Source organism: Erithacus rubecula (genome assembly GCF_903797595.1).
Source record: "Erithacus rubecula genome assembly, chromosome: 1".
NCBI classification, from domain to species: Eukaryota; Metazoa; Chordata; class Aves; order Passeriformes; family Muscicapidae; genus Erithacus; species Erithacus rubecula.
Genome location: NC_136658.1, coordinates 110,018,351 through 110,044,279, shown reverse-complemented (window position 1 = coordinate 110,044,279; position 25,929 = coordinate 110,018,351). Strand labels below are relative to the sequence as shown.

General features: G+C 44.0%; 1 protein-coding gene across 2 annotated transcripts in view; it reads right to left on the bottom strand.

Moving 5' to 3' along the window:
- Positions 1-500: 500 nt before the first annotated feature.
- The window catches only part of KCNJ6 (potassium inwardly rectifying channel subfamily J member 6), a 149,291-nt gene continuing 123,862 nt past the window's right edge, over positions 501-25,929 (bottom strand). For both annotated transcript variants that reach the window (XM_079312658.1, XM_079312659.1), the window contains one exon: positions 501-1,000. In XM_079312658.1, the coding sequence (XP_079168784.1) occupies positions 675-1,000 (326 nt within the window). In that variant the 3' untranslated portion in view covers positions 501-674. The remainder of the gene's footprint in view (positions 1,001-25,929) is intronic.

The window sequence follows — 25,929 nt, the reverse complement described above, 5'->3', positions numbered from 1 at the left end:
TTTACACTGCAAATATTTGAAGAGAAATGCCTGCTCGACGGGGAGTTAGTTTTTGCATCCCAATATTTCTAGAGCTCTGTTTCTAAACCTACATTAATTACACAGCTGTGTACATTATTTAGAAGTTCTTTACTACAGTACTTTTGTACATGCGGCGTTTATTACTAAATGTAGAGAGAAATAGTTACATAAGGCATATGTACAGGGATTGCAGGTGCCTCTGCTCACCTTCCTCTTAAAGCTGCAAGGCCCATTGCACTGTCACCCAGTCTGTGAAAACTGTCCTGGAATGCATCAAAACCTCAGTCAAATTTTGATGAACATTAATTAGTCTTTAATTGAAATCCCTTGCGTTTCCTTTGCTTTCAGGGATGGTTTTTTGTGTTGTTGGTGGGGGTAAACCTGGAGGTCTGCACTGCCATCAGTCACTGCCAGAGGGAGATTCCCCCATCCCTGATGGGTGCTGCAGCTTTTAACCCACGCCCTTGCTGAGTCTGGGAATCTCTTGGGTCCACGTTGGGATCTCACATCTAAAACGTTTATTTTCCGTGAGTTACCAATAACAGGAAGAGAAAAAAAAAAAGAAAGAAATTAAAGGCGTGTCGCAGAAAGGAGCAAGGAGCAGAGAGGGAGGAGATAAAGGAGGTGGCATGGCCTTTATTTCTCCTCTGCTTCTACACTTTGGACTCATTCTCCAAGTTGGCCACGTCTCCGTTTCTTTCGTTTTGCTCTTCTTGGTTCTTCTCCTCCTCCTCCGTTTCCAGCTCGGCGTGTTGGTCCAGCTTGCTGGAAACAGACCATGTCAGGGGCAGTTCTGCTCGGCTGGCCATCTCTGCCAGCTCTTTGGCACTGTAAACGGGGGTGTTGGTCTCGTAGGTTTCGTGGAAGCTGTTGTAATCCACCTCGTAGAAGCCGTCCTCCAGCGTCAGCACGGGCGTGAAGCGATAGCCCCAGAGGATCTCACTGGTGATGTAGGAGCTGCGAGCCTGGCAGGTCATCCCTGCAAGACAGAAAGGAACAAGGGATGGAATCAGGACCCACTGCTTGCCCAAGCCTTGGGTTCACTCTTTTTGCTGGCTCATGTCAGGACAGGGTGAGGTTTGACACAATCATCACCCAGCGCCCTTTCCTCTCGTGCACGTGCAGGATAAGAAGGGCTCAGTGTGCCAGTGAAAGTTTTAATAATAATTTCTTTATTAGACACTGCTCTCCTACTCACTAACTCACCTGCTGCTGGGTCCCAGGTGCTGTGGGCACTGTGCCATCCTGGCTGTCACAAACCCATGCCAGGGTGACAGGGATTGTCACCAAAACTTCCCACCCTGATCCCACCATCCAAGGGTTCCCTTGGCTCCCCTAAAGATGGGAGTCACCTTTTAGTCACCCTGATCTGAGAGCTGGGCTGGTGGGCAATGCATAAATATCAATAAAACTCCTGAAGGGTGTTGGGATAGTGTCTGGGATAATTTGGATTAACTTCTTTGTTACCTTCTCTTCACAGCTCTGCTGAACCTCACCCTACAGGACAAAAAAAACCAGCTGTGATTTTTTTGGCACAAAAAGAGGTGCTGATCCAAGGTCAGTTCACATTCCAGAGTGTCCTCTGTGTGAAGAAATCCCTGGGAATAGCAGGGAGCTGTGACTTGGAACCTTCTCCAGCCCAGACCCACAGCTCAGGGAAACACTGCAATCAAATATTGGTGCTCAGGAGTGGAAGGGAAAAACCCAGCTGCCCAGGAAATATGGGAAACCTATCTGGCCAGGCAAAAATATCAGGAGAAGGGAATTTAACAGGCCAAAAATGATGCTAGCTTTGATTACTGCACATTATTAGCATTGTACTAATAAGCTGAACAGTATATATGGAATATTTAATAAATAAAGTTGTTTAAGCCCTGTACAAGCCTGACATACATCAGTTATCTATAAGGCAGTCATAAACAGTTAAAAATAATAAATCTAGAGAGCACAAAAGGCAGAATGTAGAAATGCCCATTGTCTCTCTGTGCTGGTGGCATCATGGAAAGTCACATGGAGGGTCCTGTGAAGAGCCAACATTGGGAGTTTAATGTCCCAAACATTTTTTCAGGGCTGTGATTCCTTTTCCAAGTAATTCTGCCCTCATTCTTTGAAGCCTTCTCTCCCAAGGTCTCATTTCTCCCTTCTGATGGCTGCAAAGACATTTACCAGCTGTCACCACACTGTGACACTGCCCCAGCCTTTCCCTGCCCTTCCTGCAGCACCTTGGACCCTGTGGAGTGATGATTTCCAGAGCCAAATGTGGGAAAGCTGCTGCTCTGGATTCCTCCTGCTGCAGCCAGGCAGGGACATCACCTCAATTCTTGCTTTTGGCCAAATGTTGAAACCTTCATTTGTCACTTTGTTCTTCCAGGACAAGTTTACATTTCAACTCACATGGAAATACACATGGAAATACAAAGATCTTCCTCTTTTCCTGCTCTTCACAGGTGGGAAGGGTGGGAGGAACCAAGGACAAAATCTGGTGTGATTTTGAGTTCTAAATGATTTTTTTGGAGGGAGAGGAATGGAGGCTCAGGGTGGCAGCAGCAGGAATTTCTCCATGGAAAGGTGCTCAGGAATTGCCCAGGGAGGTGCTGCAATCACCACACTGGAAATGCCCCAAACCTGTGTGGATGTGACACCTGGGGACAATATTTGGTGCTGGACATGGGGTGGTGCTGGTTGATGGTTGAGCTCCATGAGCTGAAAGTTCATTTCTGCTCCCAATCCCTTTACTGCTGAAATCCTGCTGGGGAGTGAGTGGGAAATCTGGAATTTTCATTCCAAGTAAAGCAAGTACTCAGAGATCCTGCTGCTTTGCTTAGGAAAAAATTGTTCTGCCTGGTGGGAAAGAGGAGGCACAATTTTCTGCAGAAATCAGGAAGATTAATTGGACTGTGTGAAAGTTACACTTCATTAAAAACAAACCCTCCTCTGAAAAGTTTTCTAATTTTTAATTGCTCCCATTCAGCAATGATTTAATTCCTGTTCCTTTTCTACAGCTGGATGAAACACGTTCAGTGCTAGAATGGAACTTGGGATTTTTCAAGCCAGTGAAACAAAATCATGGGGATTTCAATTTTAGGCAGCCAAGCTACCTTGGCTTTTTGCTGTTTTATTATTGTTTATTATAATTAAAAATGTTTATTGCTTTTAAAAATGTTTTGCTTTTCAATGGAACTAGAAAAGGTCTTTGCTTCTACAAGAAGAACTTAATTGAAGATTTCATGGTAGCTTAAACAATAAAATGTGTCAGGCACTTGTACCATGCAGTGTTTCCCTTTGGATGAGATCCATCAAAAAGAAAATGCTCCCAAAAGAATCAGGGGGAAAAGGTTGCTCAGAACCAAGGTATCAAACCCATGTTTGGGCTGAAATACAGTAATTTTCCAGCCCTGATTTTCCACACAGTGACAGCCTCATCCAGCTTTTTACTCAAGACAGGTCTTTCTTTTACAGCATCACCTTTTCTTTTCAAATTCCATTTCTGGGATAAAAAAAGGGGCTCTCAGTGAAAGGAAGAGCCAAGAATCATGGCAGGACCAGCACAGACTTCCAATTTATGTTATAGTTTAAAAAGTGTGAATTTTACACTATTTCAAGTTAACAACCTCAAAATGGAGATGTACTTTTTTATATTTTTTAAAGGATAAATTGTTCAGTTAAGAAATTATATTTAAATTATTTTTATTTTAAAATTTAATAACTAATTACTTGCAGTTCACAATGCAGACTTTTAATTATAAAATACTACTTAGACTTATGAAGAAGAAGGTAAAGAAGAAGGACAAACTTTTGTTTTAAAACATTCATTTTGTTATATATATACTATTATATATTAAAATCTTAAATTTTAAGTTTTTCCCTATGGGATATTACACATTTTTATTTAAAATACCCACTTAAAATTTTGTTTTTATTTAATTTTGGAAGCTTTTTCCATGGCCTTGTGTTTTTTGGGGGGTTAGTGCTTATTAGTAGAGGAAGTTTAAAATTCTTAGTAACTAGGGTATCAACATGATTCTCCTGTGGAATTCCCTTCACTCTCTCTGTATGAGATGACACTGCAGAGGTTTTGATCTAATTTCTCAAAAGGTTCATGAGAACCTCTGAAAACCAAAATGAAAAGTAGAGGGAGTTCTCCAGCCCTGAGATAATTCCTGCAAGCTCTGTGTGCTGGAGCTGTGGCCATCAGGAAGCAGCAGAGAATCTGAGCTGGGTTTAGGGCTGAGCTTTGCACCTTTGGCCAGGGGGAGGAGATGGGAGAATTCTTCATCACTGTGACCAAAGAATCCCAGATGGGTTTGGCTTGGAAGGGACATCAAAGATCTTCCAGTTCCAACTCCTGCCATGGGTGGGGAGTCTTCTCTTACATCAGGGTGTTCCAAATCCCAATGTCCAACCTGGCATTGGATCCAGGGGCAGCCACAGCAAATCTGGGAATTCCATCCCAGCCTCTCCCAGGGAACAAATCCTAATTCCCAATATCCAATCAAACCCTACTCTGAAGCCATTCCCTGTGTCCTGTCCCTCCATTCCCTGTGTCTGTCCCTCCATTCCCTGTGTCCTGTCCCTCCATTCCCTGTGTCTGTCCCTCCATTCCCTGTGTCTGTCCCTCCATTCCCTGTGTCTGTCCCTCCATCCCTTGGGAATTGTCTCTCTCCATGTTTCCTGCAGCTCCTTCAGGCCCTGCAAGGCCACACTGAGCTCAGCCAAAGCTTCTCCTGTGCAGGTGAACAATCCCAGCTGTGCCAGCCTTTCCTGCCAGCAGAGCTGCTCCATCCCCCTAAAAGGTTGAAGATTTTCTTTTGTTTTAGTTGTACTTGGGTCAAGCAAACAGCTCCATGTTCATTTTTGCACCTTAAAAATCAAGAGATTATATTGTCCAAAGGTCCGGTTAAAACAAAATATCATTGAATTGTAAAAGATCAGAGAATCCTGGAATGGTTTGGGTTGGAAGTGACCTCAAAGCCCATCCATGGCAGGGACACCTCCCACTGTCCCATTGCTCCAGACCCAGTGTCCAACCTGGAACTGAACATTCCCAGGATCCAGGGGCAGCCACAGCTGCTCTGGGAATTCCATCCCAGGGAACAATTCCTAATTCCCAATATCCCATCCAGCCCTGCCCTCTGGCACTGGGAATCCAGTCCCTGTGTCCTGTCCCTCTGAAAATCCCCTCTGCACAAAATTCCCTCTCCAATATTGAGGGAGCTGGATGAACCTTGGTGCACCTCAGCTCCAGGAAACCCAGCTGGAATTCCAGGATTTTATCCAGGATCTGTCCTGCTCTCTGCCCCAGTGACCTTTTGCACTCGATAGATTCAGTGAAGGGTTTGGCAATTCTCTATTTTTGGGTGATCAGGAGAAGCAGAAAGCAGAGTGGGCTGTCAGAGTCAAGACCCCCTGCTCCATCCCTCTCTCCTCCTGCAGACTCTGTGTGGGTTTTGGCAAATTCCCCAGTTTTTCTGGCTCTGTTTCACTGCTGTGCCACTAGGAACATGCTGAGATGCAAAAGCAGGAGATGTGCTGGCAGTAGATTCTCTTCCTCCTCTAGAATTTTTTTTTTTTTCTGTCAAATTTGTACTAAACAGCTCTCCCTGGTGTGAAAATGATTACCTCAAAAAGAGAAAAAAAAAAAAAAAAAAAAAGAAAAAAAGAAAAAATATTTGGAATAAAATTCCCTGAGTGATACCAAGTTGGTGTCAGAAACATTCCTTGGGGGTTAATTGGTCCCCTTTAATCAAGTTAAAAAGGAGGAAGCAAAAAGTCTTGTTGGGCTCTGAATTCACTGCATTATTTTAAAGCTGGAAGCATAAAATCATAGAATTTAGATACAGCTGACAATAAAGCTGTGGTAGTTTCAGTTTATTTGAGTAAACACCCCACAAATACATATTTTATATATATATATATATATCTATGTATATAATCTCTCATTCAGAGGTAGCAAAGGGGAATTCCCAGGGGTTCTGATAACTTGGATTAAATTGGGTGTTTATCTCACCCTGAGAAATGTCAAAACCTCCTGCAAGAAGTCAAAACTGCACAGGTGCCTGGGAGCCTTTTAAATATTTTAAATACCTTTTCTTCAGCATGTCTGATGTGAAATCCTCATTGTGGGGGTGTGAGTTGAGTGGGAGAGGAAGGGACTGAGGAAAGATTTTTTTTTTATTTTTATAAGAATAAAAGGAGTTCACTTTTGCTGGGTTTTGTTTGTTTTCTTTTTCCTTTTATAATATTGAAAATGGTGTGTTTTGTTTTTTTTTTCCCCTGCAAATGATTGGTAAAATTTGATATTCCTGTTTTCACCTTCCTCACTCAATCAGCCTGAGGAGCAGATCACTCCATTTGAGATTTTATTTGCTGACACCATCTGTGAGTGCTGCTCAGGGGTCTCTGTGGAAGCTGAGGAGGGAGCAGGGACCACCTCAACCCAAAAAAATCCAAATTTCCATGGAGTGAGTGGGATGGAGCAGCTGCTCTGATCACCTCACCCCATAAAAAAAAAAAAAAAAAAAAAAAAAATCACAGCTCTGCAGGAGAACACACAGATTATCAGCTCCCATTTGCAGAGATGAATATGCAAAGGAAATTGAAGCCATAATTTCAAGTCAGTTGAACTTTCTGATGCCCTGAATTCTTGCTAAAACAAATAGCAAGGATGAAAAAAAAAAAAAAAAGAGCTGGTATTAAGTGAAATTCTTAACAAAATCTAACTTGAATCAGTCAAAGCATTCTGGTTTTATTTAAATGTGATATATTGTGTAATGCAACACCTAAATAAGAAAAAAAAAATGGAAATGCTTTAGTCTTTACAAACTGTTAAAATGCATTTTTTCCCCCCAGCAGGAGATTTCAATGCCAGTGAAATGATATTTTCCAGTGGAAAAATGCTGAATTAGAAATGCTTGGTTTATTTGGTTATTGTTTCTCCTGTCAGGAATTAAATACTGGGTAATTTATGTCTAATTTCTTGTTTTCTGACAAGTGGTACCTGCTGAGGCAGGAGTTTGTCTGATCCAGCCTCAAATGTGTTGCCACTTTTAGCAAACTGTGCCAACATATTCTCAAGAAACTGCTCATAAAGAGATGGCAATTTTACCCCAAAATTGCAATTTTTACCATGAATTTACAATTCAGCCAATATTTAACCTCCATTTAGCCTCATATTCAGGCTGTGCCCATCAAATCTTGATGTGTCTGAATTTTGATGTTGTTTTACAGCTGATCTTTTTCCAGGGGGTGATAATTACATTTTTCTGCCACCTCAATGTGGGAAATTTATTAAATCCAATAATGTCTGACCAGAAAGAGAGAAGCTGATTCCAGAACTGGCACTTGGAGTCCTTGGAAAAGGGGAGCTCAGTTCAGAGGAGCTGGAGGAGGAAGTGCCAGGATTTTGTGCCTTGCTCTGTTTTTGGCTCTTGGGATACATTTTTGGATCCAGAGCTTCCCCAGACATCAGGAGAGCATCACACAAGGGCTTGATTTTCCTTCTGGGTGGATCTGGATGGGATTCAGAGGATCCTGGATGGATCTGGGTGGGGCTGAGAGGATTCTGGATGGATCTGGATGGGGCTGAGAGGATCCTGAGGGGATCTGAATGGGGTTCAGAGGATCCTGAGTGGATCTGGATGGAGCTCAGGGATCTGGGTGGATCTGGATGGAGCTCAGAGGATCTTGAGTGGATCTGGATGGGGTTCAGAGGATCCTGGATGGATCTGGATGGAGCTCAGGGGATCTGGGTGGATCTGGATGGAACTGAGAGGATCCTGAGTGGATCTGGATGGGATTCAGAGGATCCTGAGTGGATCTGGATGGGGCTGAGAGGATTCTGAGGGCATTTGAATGGGGCTGAGAGGATCCTGGGTGGATCTGGATGGGGCTGAGAGGATCCTGGGTGGATCTGGATAAAGCTGAGAGGATCCTGGTTGGATCTGGATGGAGCTCAGAGGATCCTGGGTGGGTCTGGATGGGGCTGAGAGGATCCTGGTTGGATCTGGATGGAGCTCAGAGGATCCTAGGTGGATCTGGATGGGGTTCAGAAGATTCTGAGTGGATCAGAACCAGGTTCCTCTCTCTCCACTCTCTGCTGGGGAGGCAGAAGACAGTAACTGGGCACAAATAAAATACAAGAAGGAAGTGAAGAATAGAAAATGCCCAACCAAGACATTTGAATTTGTATCCCAGAAAGGCAAATGTGTCCTGGGCTGCATCCAAAGAAGGTGGACAGCAGGAAAGGAATTGGGATTGTGTCCCTGAGCTCCCTCAGGTGTGACCCCACCTGGATCCTGCATCCAGTTCTGGAATTCCCAGCCCAGGGAGCAGCTGGAGCTGCTGCAGAGCCCAGAGGAGGCAGCAGGATGAGCAGAGGATGGAGCAGCTCTGCTGGCAGGAAAGGCTGGCACAGCTGGGATTGTTCACCTGCACAGGAGAAGCTTTGGCTGAGCTCAGTGTGGCCTTGCAGGGCCTGAAGGAGCTGCAGGAAACATGGAGAGAGACAATTCCCAAGGGATGGAGGGACAGGACACAGGGAATGGAGGGACAGACACAGGGAATGGAGGGACAGGACACAGGGAATGGAGGGACAGGACACAGGGAATGGAGAGCAGGGATGGATGGGATACTGGGAATTAGGAATTGCTCTTGGGAGGGGTTAGGATGGAATTCCCAGAGCAGCTGTGGCTGCCCCTGGATCCCTGGAATGTTCAGTTCCAGGTTGGACACTGGGGCTGGAGCAGCCTGGGACAGTGGGAGGTGTCCCTGCCATGGCAGGGCTGGCACTGGGTGGGTTTTAGGGTCCCTTCCAACCCAAATCTTTCTGTGATTCTGTGAAATGCATTTGGCCTTGAAAAAGAATTGAACGTTTTTTTTTTTTTTTTTTGCAGGAGCTCTTCCAAGACAACATCCTTCAAGAAATGTGCATGGAGAATAAATCTTTTGTGGAAAAATAAACACAAACCTCAACATCTGCAGCTGTCCTGGGGAACAGCACTCAAAGACACTGACACCAAAACAAGGCAGATTTGGGCACTGCTGAACTCCCATTCAGGGGAATTAATTAAAGGGATGGCTGTAAGAAAAAAACCCTTTCCTTGGAATGATGTTTACTGTGAAAGCAGCATCTTCTGTGACACTTTGTACCTGCTGCTCATTGGTGCTGGGATTCAACATTTCATGAAAATAGAAGTGTGATCTGTTCCACCACTTCTTCCACACCTAATTCCAGTCTGCATGTTTGGATGGCTTTTGTTCCTCTCCATAAAATGCTGAACATCCAAGGTCTGCTCCGTGCTGAACCTTCCTGACTCGGAGCTTTTTATACAAATGTCACATTTTCCTGTGGAAATGTTTGTGCAGCCAGGAATTAAGACAAAACAGTGTGAACACACTGCTTGGCATGCTGTAAAATCCAGGGAAAAAGGCAGGATCAGGAGCTTTTTGACAGCAAAATCTGTGAATCACCCACCAAATATTCTGGGGGTTGTTTGGAGGTTTGTGGCTGCTGGGAGAGCAGGGGGGGAGATGAAAGAGAGCTCAGGGTAAATCACTTGTTCCTGCCAGGCAGATGCTGGGGAGAAGTGATGTTTGGAAATGCAGCACAAGCAAAGGCTATGAAATCACTGGAATTTTTGGGGGAAGAACCAGCCCAGCTCAGTGGGGTCACCTGGGTGGTTTTGTAACTCTTGCTTCCTTTTAGGTGGGTGGGACGAGCCACATGTGGGTGGGTGGAACTTGATTTTAGAAGAGAAAACTTGAAGAAATCAGCTTTTCTAAAGATATCTTGTGTTCAGGCATGATATTTTTGACTTCTGTTTCACCTGAAAGAGGAGCAGGAGGGCTGGGGGAGAGGAGCTCTGTGGTTTGCAGAAAAAAACTCTGAATCCCAAGCTCTGGGAGGGGGAGGAATATCTGGGCTGGTTTTGTTGCTATTTTAAGTGATGGGCTTGGGTAGTAGATCTTAATTTTCTTAGTGGGAGAGAATTTAAGCAACCAAACATTTGCTCATGTCATTATTTCATGTGATTGATCAAGCCCTCTGTGAAAAATCTCTTTAAGGGAAACAATTAAACACATTAAGCTCCAAGTTCATCTGACACAACAACAGTCCTTAATTAAAATTTAAATGAGGGTTTATTGATATCCTGATCATAACAAAAGGCTGACAAAAGGCCAGGCTCCCTGCAGCTCTGATTTTTGATGAACTTTTGCAGGCCTTCTTGCAGTTCTGCACAGAAAATCATCTGTGCTGTAAAATCCTCCCACTGAGTAAGCAAGTGGGTTTTGATTTTTATTCTGACTTGTTTTTTTTCTGTTCATGGGATGAGACTTATTAAGTTGATGCTTTTCAGGTTAATAATATTTGGCTATCTGACAACATGAGCAGCATATTTTTGAGATGCAGGAGGGAGCAGAAAGTGGCTGCCTGGGGGAATGAGATGCAAAATCTTTCATTTCTGAAATGCTATTTAATATTCAGATTTTGTACCCATATTTATCTGCTTGGCATCCTGTCCAATAATAGGGGCTATTAATACACCTGCTGGTAGATCAGTGACCATTTTGGAAAAATTAATATTCACTTTTTAATTGACTTTGGTTCTGAGGTGGTGTGGAAGGAGCTGATTGGGATCTTTAATCACTGCCCATGTTTACCAGGGTGTCCAATAAAGGAGAAGAGCAGGAATAGGATTGGGATTTTAGGGAAGCTTCATTTCTACTCTCCTGTTATTTCTATTCTGGGAAGAAATAGGAACAACACACCTCAGGCTCTGGGCTTTTCAGTCTGGCACTTTCCTTAATGCCTGAATTAATTTAAAGTAGGGGAGGAGGAACCAAAAAACAGCAAAAACCCAGAAAAAACCTATTTTCTCTATTTATTAAATTTTAAACTAATAATATTTAAACAATTTTTTTTTTTCGGGGGAGCACAGACAAATCAATCAATGGCAAAATGTGTCAGATTTTCCTCAAACACTCCAAACTGGTGATGGAGCAGAGAAATTCTAATTTTCTTGGACACTTGCACCTCACTTGTGGAAGCAATAGAGTCATTAGGACTTTTTAATTCTCCTTAATATAACAATAATTACCTCAGATGAAAAATGTGAGAAAATTTTTTTCTGTTTTAGTTAGGAAGAAATAAAGAACTTGAGAAGAGTGTGTGGGAAAAGGGAAACAAGGTGAGAGTGCTCACACCCAAATTGCAGAATTCCCAGAGGAGAAGTGCTTAAGATGATGGAAAAGAGCCTGAAATTAAATGAGGAGGCTTTCAAAGCAGGAAAAACTTTGCATAAAAGCCCCCATAGTATCAGTTCTTCTGAGTAATGAATGAATTGGTGTTCAGCCCTGGGGTTTGTGCTCAGCAAAGCACACAAACAGGAGTTTTGGAGGGAGGGATGGTCTCAGGGTGATGAAAACCTGCTGGGAGCCCAGGGCAGAGCTGTCCCTGTGCCCTGCTGGGGCTCCTTCCATCCCCAGCATCAGTCATGAGGTGGCACTCTTCTCCCATAGAGATGCCTTGGGAGTGAGACTGTGCCTAAGGGAGAATAAAAAAAAAAAAAAAAATCAGCAGCAGCAATGCCTGGAAAATATTGAGGGATTATTGCAGAAGTTGTTTTGGGCTCAGCAGGATGTGGTGTGGGATTATTTGGAGGCTGCACCTTGCTGAACTCTGAGCTCCAGGATGGTGCTGTCCCTGATTTCCTTCTGATTCCCACGTGGATTTCAGGCACCAGCCCATGTTGTCCTGCATGGGCAGCACAGTGCCACAGCTTTTATTGCTGCTGGTTTGGAGCCCTCCCTTGGCCCAGGCATTGCACAAGGAGTTTTTGGCTAAAAATGAACATCCCTCACTCCCTGCTGTCCTGCCTCACCAAAATCAGGCTCAGTGGTAAACAGGGAAAACACTAAACTAAACTAAACCTAAATTTCTGGCTAAACCCATCTGTCTCTAACATCTCATCTGAGTTTTTAATGAGAAATTTTATAATTTCCTGCTTCCAGCCCCAGTCAGCAGCAGCTCACACCAGCAGCATCTTCCATGGGGATTTTGCTGCAGACCTGACCCAGATCCAGTTTTACAGCTCCATGGGATCCTTGCTGAGTCCCAAGCAAGGTAACAGATATCTGCACATGGGGCAGCATCCTCTGGCCCTTTGAAAACTTCCCAACTCCTTAGACAGGACTGGGGGGATGGTTTCAAACTGTCAGAAAATGGGGTTGGATGGGATATAAGGGAGAAATCCTTCCCTGGGAGGATGAGGAGGGGCTGGGATGGAATTCCCAGAGCAGCTGTGGCTGCCCCTGGATCCCTGGAAGTGTCCCAGGCCAGGCTGGGAGCAGCCTGGGACAGTGGGAGGTGTCCCAGCCATGGCACTGGATGATTTTTAATGTTCTTTCCAGCCCAAACCATTATTTTATTTCTTGATTGTCTCCTTCATGCTTGCAGTGGATCAGGTTTGGGTGCTGGGGGAGCTCAGGGATGGGTTTATTCCCTCTGGTATTTCCTGCAGTGTCAATCCCAGCACCTGGAAAAGCTCATGGGACAGGCTGGACACAAGAGAGGCTGATCAAGGGGGTGAGGGTGTGGGAAATGCTCAGTAAGACATCAGGAAAATGCTGAATCTAACCAGCTCTGAGCCCTTCTCTCCTCCCACCATGATAATTTGTTTTTAAATTAAACACCCAGCTACTGCCTTCACTGTATACTCCAGGTAAAAAGGTTTATTTTAACCAGCGACACAAAAGAAGGAAATACTGTGCAGGAGGCCCTTTCCCTAAAATTGGGAGGTGCTGCTGGGACAGGTGACAGATCAATGGGGTCACCTTGGCTTCTCCTCAAAGCACAGCTCAACATCTGGGCCCTGGGGTGAGGAAATGCTCAATCACAGCCCAAGGCTGAGCTCCTGCCTGGCTGAGCTGAGATCAACTTCTCAGAGCTGTCTCAAAGAACTGAAGGCTCTTTATTCACCTTAATCACACATTTCTAAAGGGAAAAGGGAGACAAACAGCAACTGCTTGTTCCCAGTAGGAATGGGAGTACTGGAAACGAATTGGAAAAATGAATTGGAAATAGAACAAGCCCATCCCAACCTAAATCCTGACATTCCATGTCCAGAGGCAGAGCTGGCACATGCTGGGCCCAGCTTCCACTGAGCATTAACTGCAACTCACTCAGGACATCCCAGATCACTTATTTCTTGTGTTTCCTATCAATTTTCCAGTTACACTTTATCCCAGTTCTGCTGGAAGTGCAGCTCAATGCAAACACAGCAATACAGGCACAGAAAGTTCTTTGTCTGTAGGTTTGCATGAGGATCCAGCAGCCCTGCAGGGAATGAATTACTGAAGTTCAGAAAGAACAGGACCAGCAATATTTGGCTCTTATTTCCCAGACCCTTTGTCTGGAGGTCTCTGAGGAAGGGATTTGTTATTATTTTCCTTTTCCAGTGGGGAAGTTGAGGAAGGGAACAGCAAAAGGAAGGTGTGCAGCAAAGAAAGGCTGTGCTGAGGATTTGAACATCCTGATGGGCAGGTGGGACCTGCTGGATTTTTGTTGGCTTTTGGTGGAACCAGGAGGATTTTTTGGTTTGGATTTCATGAAGAACTAAAGTTTTGGAACAACTTTTTTTGTTTGTTTGTTTTTTCAGGTCCTGCTATTTCAACACAAGTTTTGGCTCAGTCCTGGGGTCTCAGCAGATCTCAGCATCTTTCCCAAGGCCTTTTCTCTCTTCTGCTTTGAGCAGAGAAGGGTATGGGTGGTGTTTCAGGAACAGAAAGATCAGATGAAGCAGCCACTGAACACCAAAGTGTTTTCCTGGAGCAGCAATTGTGCTTCCATTTTTCCTGTTCTCTCTGCAGTGGAGCTCTCTCCTTCTTTTAACCATGATTGAAAATTTCCTGCTCCCAGAATGATGGAGCCTTTTCCTGGGTGGCACAAGGCTGTGGCATGTGCACACACATTGAGGGCAGCTTCCCCTGTGCCCAAAATTAGCAAATCCTTGGTGTGGGAGCCTTGGAAATCCTCAGTCCCTTCAAGTGCTTAATGAGATCTGCTGATTATCATCAAAGGAAAATTCCTTGTGTCATAAGAAGGGAGGAGAAGAGAATTTAACTGGCAGCAGGGAGAGGACAATTCACTTCAGAGAGGTACTGGGAGGGCTAAGAAGTTGTTAAAAAAAAATAATAGGGAAATCATGAATAGGTTGGGTTGTGGGGATGCCCCATCCCTGGAATTGTCCAAGACCAGGCTGGATGGAGCTCTGAACAACCTGGGATAGTGGGGGGTGTCCCTGCCTATGAAAGAGGCTGGAACAAAATGATTTTTAAGGTCCCTCCCAAGCCAAACCATTCTGGAATTCCATGATTATAAGCACATGGTGAAACTGAACAAAAAACCACCACAAAAATACTGTGCTGTGACAGGATTGAATTAGCCAAGCCAGGGAATCTCTGTTGCACCACCACAGTGCAGAAATGTTTGGGGTTTTGTATTTTTGGTGAAGTCTAATGGCATTTCCTCACTTCCTCCCTCTCCCCACTCACAAAAACATTTGTAGTGCTGAAAGCTTCACTCCATTTCTAATTTGGGAAGATGCTGTGGCAAAGCTCATAATTCTTTTTCTGCAGTTTAGCAGGGTAGTGTTACACAATTTGGCTACAAGAAATCCCTGTAATAAATGACAGCTCTTTCAGCCTCTTGGCAGTGTAAGGCCCAGCCATCAGTCTTGTGAATGTTCCCATAACCATTGAAAAGTTGAAATAATTTGGAACTGTGGCTTAACACATTATTAATCACAGAGCAAAGGGTTTGCTCTGGTCTCACCAGGAATATTGATGTAACCTGCTGGGATTCTCTCAGATGGCAGCACAGGGATAAAAGCCCAGCTTTTATCCCATGGTTGGACACAGAACTCAAGGCCAACATTTCAGGGAGCATTCCTCAAAATTTGGTCAGGTATGAAGGCTTTCAGTTAATAAATCCCCTTGGGAATGTGGACAGGCTGTTTGTGTGTCCATGGGGATGTTTGTGTTTCAGTCTGTCACTGGAAGAGGAGGTGATTAATGCATCCCTCACTGTCCTGGCTGACAGCAAGAAATTGTTGGAGCCAGCCCAGAGGAGGCAGCAGGATGAGCAGAGGATGGAGCAGCTCTGCTGGCAGGAAAGGCTGGCACAGCTGGGATTGTTCACCTGCACAGGAGAAGCTTTGGCTGAGCTCAGTGTGGCCTTGCAGGGCCTGAAGGAGCTGCAGGAAACATGGAGAGAGACAATTCCCAAGGGATGGAGGGACAGACACAGGGAATGGAGGGACAGACACAGGGAATGGAGGGACAGGACACAGGGAATGGAGGGACAGGACACAGGGAATGGAGGGACAGACACAGGGAATGGAGGGACAGGACACAGGGAATGGCTCCCGCTGCCAGAGTGATGCCTTGGGTTTCAGTTTTTCTATTTTTCAGATTCTCTGCTGCTTCAGTAACTCTGAAACTCCATGTGAGGTGTTAGTGATTTCTGCTCACAGGGTGTTTGTACAGAACAATCCCTTTGTAGATGGAGAATCAAGGACACCCAAAAAGCAGAAACAGCAGTGAGGGAAAAGGGGCAAACCAGGGGCTGAGACTGCACAGCCTGGGGCTGTGGGTGGATAATTGACCCCAATGTGTGAATGAACCAAAACTGATAAAAGTGTAAAACTCATGACCAGGATCCATCTTGGGATTGATTTGGGTGCAGCCCCATCCAAGGTGAATCCTTTCAATAAATTCCTATTTTATCCCTTTTGCTCTGTCCAGTCTCTGTTCCAGCTCAGCCTTTCCAGGCAACAAGAGGGCAGGGTTGGATGGGATATTGGGAATCAGGAATTGTTCCCTGGGAGGGGCTGGGATAGAATTGCCAGAGCAGCTGTGGCTGCCCCTGGATCCCTGGAATGTTCATTTCCAGGTTGGACACTGGGGCTGGAGCAATGGGACAGTGGGAGATGTCCCCATGGCAAGGATGGCACTGGAGGAATTTTCAGGTCCCTTCCAGCCCAAACCATCCTGTGGCTCTGTGAGCTGAGCTCCCCTATGCTCTGAACTGGGATTCCCTTGTACTCAGTGATTTTTGAGCCCAGCAATGATTCCATGGTCCAGCCAAAGGGTCCAAAATTTCCAACAAGGCAATGACCCAAACCAAGTTTCACAGAAGCCCAAAGTCTCTTCCTGCTGCATTTCTTGGCTTCCAGAAGGGAGTGGATTAATTGTGGATGACAGGAGGTAGCAAAGCTCTCTACAGGAATGGAATCACCCTTCAGGATCCCATTAGGGATCTTTGGGGAATTTCTCCAGTTTTTTGTGTGGCTGCTTAATCTCATGGCTGTTTCTGAATGGGAATGTGTCAGAGTGACATCAGGAAGAACCTTTCAAAGAAAATAACCTCAAGATGAGGATTCCATGGAATTATTCACCTCTAGGAGGTTTAATTCACCTCATCAATGATGTGGCAACAATCCCACAATCTTCCTCTATATCCTGTGCCATGTTCAAGCCAAACCAGCCAGGCCTGCTGCTGTTGTGTGATACCTTGAGCTGAATTGCTGTGAACAATTCTCTCCAAGGAGAAAGCACAGTCAGAGCCCTGACACTGCAAAGCTCTGGGATAATGCTGGAGCTTGTTGCTAACAGGAGGGAGATGGAGATTAAGATGACAACTGCAGGAGAAAATCCACTTTGCAGCTTTTTTTTTTTTTACCCTGTCATCTGTAGGAGAGGGAGCTGCAAGCACAGCTGATGAGGTGTGATGCTTTAGAGGAGGAGAGTTTGGATTTGCAAGGAGCTTTGAATGTCTTGTTTTCCCACCAGCCCTGCCATCTCCTTTGATAAGCTCATTTCAGAAGTTAATGGACCAGATCCTTCCCTGTGCTAATGCTGCATTGTGCTGCTTCAGAGGGGCCAAGCATCTTTAAAACAATCTGTTCCTGCTCCTGGAGCTCTCCCCCTATCCCAGGAAATGTGGATCAGCCAGAAGGGATCATCCAAAAACCCAAAATCTGGAGCAAATCCTTCTGGAGAAGGAGTGGGGTGAGAGGTGCCACCACCCCCTCTGGTTCTGAGTGGCTGCTGTAGGCTGAGGGCAAAAATGATTTTACAAAAATGATGGAACAAACATTGCCAGGACTGAGAGAGCATTGAAAGAGTCCAAGTTTGGCATCAGCACCTCCCCTCCACCCAAAGTGGGTCCCTCTGCTTTGGGCTGCAGGCTCAGAAGGAGGCATGGGAAAAACAAGGGATAAATTCCTTGCTGCTAATTCCCTCAGCTGTGCTGACTAAACAGACAATTCCCTCTGGTTTTGGGGTGTCAGCTGAGTTTTTTTGGGTTGGTGCTTAGCAGGGCAGCAGCTGCTGTGGGGTGTGAGAGGGAGGATGACCCAGCAGGGCACTGCCACAGTGACTGTGCCAACTTCAGCTGGACAGCTTCAATTTTAATTTAATTTTAATCTGACAGAGGGGCTGTGAGAGCCCCAGTGCTGCTCACAGGATACAAACCCAGCTGAGCACCAGGAGCAGCAGTGGATGGACAGCCAGGCTGGGCACAGCCATGGGTCAAACCTCCTGCACCCAAATTCTGCCACCACTCACATCCACACAGGCTCTCCAGAGTCACTCTGCATGTTTTCCACATAATAACTTCAGGTTATTATTGGTTTTCTACTGAAGGAAGAATTTCATGGGAATTAGTCCAGAATTAAAGATTTTGGATAGGTCTTGGTGGTTCCCCTGCATTTTGGGTGAATCCATTGACTTTGGGCCCTTCTCCATCTCCTGCCTGGGCAAAGCAACACAAGCCATAAATCCAGGGCTCCAATCCTTGCTGAATGGCAAACACCTCGCCTGCCATTTCATCTCCAGAGAGAATTCAAACCTGTGCTTCTTTTCAAGGTGAGACCCAAATAACCCTGGATTGTTTCCATCCTGGGGAAAGGTGGTCAAAATAGAACTTTTCTGTTTGTACAGAGGTGAGACTGAGGAATAAACTCCTGTGACAACTAAAACTCTATAGTTGCCATTAGAAGTGCCAGATATTTTTGACCTTGTCTTTTTAATAAAACACAAAATAGAATAGATCAAAGTTGAAGAAAACAACAGCCATCACAACCAGCATAAAATTCTGCTGATAAAGGGAAGGCATGGGCCACTGCTGATAAAAAAAACTTTCTTTTCTTTTAATTTTTGTCTGTTCTTTTCTCTTTCCTCATCAAAGGATGACAGAATGTCAGAGTGACACACCATCAGGTGTAATCCTGAGCTGAGTGAAGGCTGTAATTTGATTAAGGAGCTCTGACAGGTTTTGAAACAATGAATGAATGAATGAATGAAGCTGGAGGATTTAATTCATTACAGGTGTAGGTGCTGCATAATGCAGTTTTTATAAACATTTCCTGCTGTAGCAGCTGGAACATCCCTCCACCTCCCAATCCTGCTGAATTCAGAGGGGCTGAACAGGACTTGAGAAAGGGCAGCTAATGAGGGGAAAATTCAGGGAGGTGGATCCAGCAAATGAAGCCCTGCAATGATCTGACAGCTGCTGAGAAAACCGTGAAAAAAGGAGCTGAAACTCTCCCAAAACTCTGAATTGCTTTGAGATTAATTCCTCATCTCTCAGCTCAGCTCAGTGGCACAAAATGAACAAACCACTGTCCCTTGACAAAGCCTCTGCTTGCACTTTTGCTGCTGTAAAAACTTGTTGAAACTCAGTGAAGCTGATGAAAGCCCACGACGTGGCAGCACAGACACAGTGAACAGCTGCAGGTCAGCATTGAAGGGATTTTTTCCAATTAAAGTATTAAAATTTTCTTTTTCTGTATCCAATGTTTGGGGTTTAGCAGCTGGGTGGGACTCAGGCAGTGGATTAGACCTAATTACTCCTGGCTGTAATAAATCAGGATGGCAGAGAAGGAGATGGGATGGCTTTGTGGAGCCTCCAGGGGGAAATTTGGTTAATACATTCCTTCATTATTTTGGCTAGAAGGCTTTGGACATATTAATACCCAAGTATTTTTCCATTCATCCAGCACCAAGAACTGGTCCCTAGTTGGTTTTTTTAAAAATTTTTTAAATATTTTTTTTTCTGATGGAAATTTAGGTTTGGATCACTGGGCTCACTGTGGAACAGACAAAACCTTTGAGATGCTTTCTAGACAAAACATCACCATAAATGCAAGTTTCTCCTGGCCCCAGGGAGAGGAGAGGCTCAATCCTCTACTAGAAGTGAAGGAATCTCTTTTTTCACTGCTGAGAGTCAACTTCAGCAGCACCCACGTACTGTTCCTTGTGTTGGAAACTTTAATAACTTCACTTGAAAATCCTGCCTTTTTGATGGCAGTGGAAATAACATGACTTTTAAACAAGTAGAGGAGACTGCCATTGAAGTCGAGCCAGCTATGTGGGAGTCAGATGATTAAGGTAGATGTGGTGTAGGAGGGGAGAAATACTATCATTTGGAAAAAAATACTGTATTTTGAACAGGTTTAATGTTCTCTTCCAGGAAAGGGGGGTTGTTATTATTAAGAGCATTACCAACATTAGATGCAGGGCTTGATTCTCTGTTGATGTGCCTTGGCTGTAATTGTTCCCATCCATGCAAATTGCCTAAAAATGAGTCTCAGTCATCCCTGAGCTGTGCAGCTGAAGTCTGGGGGAGCTGTGTGCTCACTTTTTCAGGTGTGGAAACAACAAGGCAGAGGGTGAGCTGGGAGGGACGGATCTGCTCTGTCCACCTGGGCACGCCAGGGATCCATTTCTCACCCTGACAGAAAGGATTTCATTCCTGTGGCCCCATCTCAGTTTCATCTCCAGGCTGTGTGGTGCAGTTCCTTATTTTTGGGCAGGTAGAGCTGTTCAAAGGATAACTCAGCACATGCCCAAATCTGACTTCAGAGGAGCTGGAGCACCCAGCATCCATCTGGGGCAGAGGCAGCAATGTTGGGTTGATGCTGAAAAGTTTTATTCCTGTTTGGAGCAGGTTCCTCCTCTGAATCTCCAGCTCCTTTGCTCCTCTTTTCCCTTCCCATCCTGCTTTTTGGAGCATCTCCTCTCATTCTTTCCCATTCTGGTTTTTGGAGGATCTCCTCTCATTCTTTCCCACCCTGCTTTTTGGAGCATGGCACCTACACTGGGCTTTTCACTGTTTTCTCACTGTGGGATCAGCCCAAAGCCAAATGAGGCCAAAAGACTCAGATCTGAGCATTTCCCCTCCTCAGAATCTTATTCCAGTGTGGAAGCAAAGTGTGTTGTGCAAAATTTGGGTGTTCAGATTGAGAACTTGAAGCACTGCTCACTTTTTTTTTCTTTCCTAATCCAATGGTCTTCCATTCTAACGTGAGACAGAGGGGAGGAAGTAGAAAACCTGCACCAACCCTTAATAAATAGAATATCTGGGGCAGATTTGGTGGGGGATCTTTTAGTCTGGATGTAAAATCTCAGTGCAGTGATTGTGCAGAATCCCTGGTGATGATGTGGTTAAACTTGACTCAAAGCAACAAATCTTTCTGCTGATTCAGTGAACTCAAGCGCTCTCACATGCCCTGAAAACTGCCCCAACTCAGGATCTTGGCATCTTGAGACAAAAAATGCCCTCTGTGTAGCAGCAATCCTTTGTGTTTTACCACCAAAGACCCCTTCTCCTGAAAATTTCCTTTTCTCCTCCTTGACAGATTTGTACAACATTTAAATTGGTAGAAAAAGAAGATAAACCTTAATCTGTGCTCCAAATGCTTTACAGAGAGCAGATTCTTCCTTTCTCAGCACAATTATGGGTTTCTGTGGAGGAACTGATTGACCTCAAACCATAACCCAAATGACAACCACGAGGTGCTCTGTGCTAGCAAGTGAATTTGGATTTATATCAATCCCTCTGCTTTTCTGCAACCTTTCTTCCACACATCCACTAAAAAGGTTAGAGGACTTTGTTACTCATTTTGCCTGGGATTTGAGTGACTATCTCTATTTGAGTGGCTTCATCCCAAGCCTTTTCCTGATGTTTATTGCAATCTGATGAACTCAGAGGTTTCCCAGCAATCTCTGAAACTCACAGAGAAAATTACATTTCTTCCTTGACAGATCCCAACTGTTCCCAGGGTCTCTTTAACACCAAACCTTCAGGCTTACAATAATGAAAAAAACAAGATTTTACAGCCTGGAGAGCAGAAGGGAACTACCCCAGCACAAATAATACTTTTTTACAAGATTTCCCAGCCTGAGCTGACTGTAATTACACGACATCTATGGAAAACACAGTTGCTGCCTAATGCCACCACCTGCTTGGAATATCCTCTTTATATCAGCATGGTTTCATCATTTCCTTGTGGTGTGATGCCATGGAGTCTCATGATAAAGACTTTATAACACATATTATAAACACCAGCATGGATTCATGGCACAACCTGCATTTTCTGGGCTTTCACAGCCCCAGTTGCACACTAAGTGTCATTTTTGTGTCACTACACCTGCACCTCCTGCTATTTTCTTCTCTTTTTGTCCAAACGACCTGCAGGTATGTTTTGTATTTTGTCCACTTAAGTAAGTTATGGCCATCCACTATGAAATTGCTTTAAAATGGATTTTTCCTTATCTTCTCCAGTCCTGCAGTCAGTAGAATAGTGCAGATAAGGTTTCCTGTGCTGCCTGGTGCTGTTTTCACCTGGAAGGTGTCTGGCTGAAGGGCACTGTGATATCCCTGTGATATCCCTGTGCTGGTTTTTGGGGGAATGAGGCTGAAGGATGCTGCTCAGCACTGCCTGGACTCCTGAGATTCCATGGGGTCCCAGGGATGTGATCCCTCCATCTCTGGAGGACAGTGCCCAGATTTTGGTGTCCTCACCTGGGGGAAACTGAGGATTTTTAATTTTTTTTCCCACTGTTTTCCTCAGTCACACAGATCCCCTTTACTCTCAGCCATCAGCCAAGAATTTTCACCTCTGTCTTGGCTGCTGCTGTTGCATCCCTTGGGATTTGTTTCAGCTCCCCAAAGATGAACAGGCTCATTTTGGGCTCCCCTCATGCTGGTTTCCATGTCCCAGTGGATAAAGCTGGAAATCAGAACTGGCTGAAGAGCAAGAATTCAACAGCATCAACTCCTCTGTGGTGCAGACTGGGGGGAAGGTGCTGAATAGAAATTGCTCTGAGTATTTAAAGATTTCTCTGCATTTATTCTGGTCACTCTGTAGACATCAGTAAAGCTTGGCTGGTGTCTTTTCAGCATTAGAGGTCCTTTTGAGCATCAGAAGACTAATTTAAAATATTAGGATTCTGTGTCTATTGGATCCTGCTAGCAAGAAGTGAAAGAGCTTAATCTGCACAAAAAATTCCAGGGGAACTCCTGGAAATGTTTTGGGTTTTTTTTTTTTCCCTTACAATGTAATTCTATTCTGCTGGCTGTGATATTTACACAATGTAATGAAAAGAGTTTTAGGAGAGATGTGATCTCTGTCTTGGCTGCCATTAAGGGAATCAGCCCTGAGATCTGTGTTTTCAGGAATTTCTGCTCCTGTTCTGTTATCTTTCCAATGGAATTCTTAGCCCATATTTACCTGCTACACCTGCTGGAATTTTGCCTTTTTGGTTCCTTTATTTGTAATAGATTAAGCATCAAACCACAGATGGAAAGTGTGGTGGGAGGGATCAGCTCAGAACCCAAGGGAGGGAGACAGAGGAAGGAGAATTCCCATGGACTGAGAATTTGTGTCCATTCCAGTGTCTCTATTTGCCAGGGACAGTTTGTACAGTGAAATATTCCAGGTTTGTTGGGTCTGCCCTTGTGCAATGGCTCTTTCCATCCATCTTCAGCTGGGAGAAGAGAAAACCCAGGGCTGCAGGACAGATTTCCTGAGGGAAGGACCCTGTGTGGTTCCTCCCTTCCTCCCATGGCTGTGAAGTCACCTCAGATCTTGTAAAGCCAAAATTTCCACTCTGGGTACTTTATCTGAATTATAAACTCTCATCTGCTTCTCATCTTCCATTTACCTCTTAATTAGAGCCTTAATTGCTTCTTCTCCAGCACCATTAAGGAGCTGACAGGAGCTGCACAGCTCAGTTCAGTCCTTTAGGGTCCTAATTCAGAGACTGAGTCCTTCTGCACTCAGGACTCAAAATTATGCATGAAATCTTGGATGCACAGGATGGTTTAGGACTGAATTTCTATCACTGGTGGCTTTTGAATGCTTGATGGGTATTTTATGTCCCTTTGGAGGGTAAATTAAGATGTAGCAAGGTCAAAATTCATGTTATAAGTCTTAAACCTTGGCTCTTGACTGATTATGAGGGGTTTAAAATCCTGGTTTAGTTGTGATCAAGCTCTGGTGGGAGTGTCTTAAGGAGGAGATTAAGCCTTTGACTCATGTAGGAAAGAGCATTTTCCATAAAATGCAAAGCAAAACCTCCTCCCCTTCACAGCTGTGGAACTGTGGCTGCTTTTGAAGCAGAATTTTGGCCAGACAAGAACCTTTGACTGCCTCAAAACCTTTGGCTTTGGACTCTTCCACACTTTTTCATGGCATCTGTCACAGCCCTATTGGCAGTTAGAGACTCATTGCTGCACTTAATATCTGAAAAAGTGCCTAATTTGTTGTCTTCCCACTGGAAAAGGAGATTAATGGAAAAAAAATTGGAAAATGATGAAAATGGATGGGGGGGTTTTCCCACTCTGGAGATCTTAAGTGTAATAAATTAATATTTCTTATGCAAGGTTGCAAAAAAAAAAAAAAAAAAAAAAAAAAAAAAAGAAGCTAATGACTGGTTAAAAAAAGTGCCAGCACAATTTAATTGGAGTGGCTGACTCATAAATCTTTTAATCTTTTTTTGTTCTGGTGGTGCCTGGCAACTCGGATTTTTTTAGGGGAAGCCCCTCTCACTTTCTCTCCAGTTCACACTGGTCTGCACCAGTCAAAAATGTGAAATTGATGTTGTCAACCTTGATGTTGCTTAAGGCTCCCCCCAAAAATCCAGGAATGTTTTGTTAGACACAAATTGTGATGATGATTATGATAATAATAATGATAATTATTGTAGTGATAGCAACAATAATGACAATTCAGCAATTGTTTGTAGCTGGGTTTTTTTTAGGAGCCTGTCCCAGGGAGACACTCATCTCAACCAGCAGAGGGGCACAAAGATGCCAAAAAAATGCAAAAACCACAATTTCTTCCATGGTGGCAGAGGAGAACAATGAAAGCTCTGAGCAGGGCTGTGAATTTTTCAAAGCCATCCAGTTCTTCACAGCTATAAAAAACAAGGAGGAGCCAGCTTGGAATTTTATAATCACAGGGCAAATTTAGGCTGGAGAGGATTTCCATCCACTTTAGTGATTTCAGGCACATCCTGATACCTTCCTGGATATCCTCACCCCCTTCCAACTCTGTTTATTATATTTCTGAATTTCCTGGATCTTTGGCCTCTGCCATGGAGTCTCCTCCAGAAAAGATTTTGGCTGCTCTGCCCTCACTTTGCTCCTGGTGGGAGATAAATTCTGATCAGACCTGCCAGGGGAAATTATTTTTCCAGTTCATCACTTGCTGGGAGAAGCCTGGGAAGAGGCTACAAAATCCCTCAGAGTGTGAGTTACCCTCCTCACTACTCATTTCTGAGACATTAATGGAATTCAGCCAAATATTTCCTCTGAATTCATTTTTTTAAATCAAATTTTAGCATTCCTCAAATATCTCAAACATGTTCCTCATAAGCACTGGAAATTTGGTTTTGGTGATCTCCTTCCTTTTTGCATTGTTTTGAATGTTTCTTTAAATCAGGTTTCTTTCTGGTCTAAGTTGTAAGAATATCTCATATTCAACATATAAATTCTTATATTTATTAAAATACTTTTTTTTTTTTTTTTTTTTTTTTTTTTTTTTAACTAAAGGTTTATGTCATTCTACAGAAATCCCAACTAAGGAAAATGGCCAAAATCAGGAATAAAGGGAATCTTGGAGATAATTTTGACTTTCTTTAAATCATTTTTGGGAATATTGGAAATGCAGGAAAGGGAGAAAGGGAGCAAGAGTCTAGTGAGTCCAAATTCTGTCTGATTTTCCTTGGAATGCTGTGACTGAGGCCACTGAGATCACTGCAATTCTTTGTGATTTGTTTTTCCTTAAATCCCTTCAGGACTTTTTTCAGTGGCTTTGGGAATCCCAGGAACTGTGCCACGATGGGAGTTTTTAGTGCTGGCAGCTGCTTTCTTGGATAAAAAATTTAAGCTTATAAATTTTCTATATTTTTTCATGTCCTTTATGTAGCCAGTGGTGTTTCTGCAGTCCACAGCCTTGTTCTTTTTAATCTATCAACTGCTGAGTTTGAATTTCAGGTTTAATTCACAACTTTGCTCATTCTTTAAATTTTTAGGTCACTTTTGGCTTTGCTGTTGCTGCTCTGTCAGATTTTGTGAAAACTTTCTGCTGAAGGTGAATAACCTTTCTGCTTGCATTATTTAGAAACTGATGCAAATATTTGTAATTTTAGAGGGGCCTTTTGGTCATTAGGGAGTGCAATGCAAAGTGTTTATCCTTCATTACAATTCAGGGAGAAAGGAAGAAACAATATTATACAGCTGGAAGTAGATAAGCACCAAGGGGAGAAGTGAAAAGATCTTTTAGAAATATGGGAGGGAGTTCACCAAAAATACTTCCCAGGGTTTTGAACTGCAGGCTACCCAGACAGACTTCACATCTGGGGATCAAACTGAGCAAACAAGGAAATCAGCATGAAAGAATCAGTTCATCCCAAAAAAATTCCAGGGGTGAGACCCTGCCCTGACTCAAATCTCTGGCAGGGAACAACCCCAGATGACTGAAAGTCTAAAATTAGAAATACCAGCAGAATATTTCCTTTTCAGATATTTCAGTGCTGACCCTTTTCTTACCCCGTTCCTGG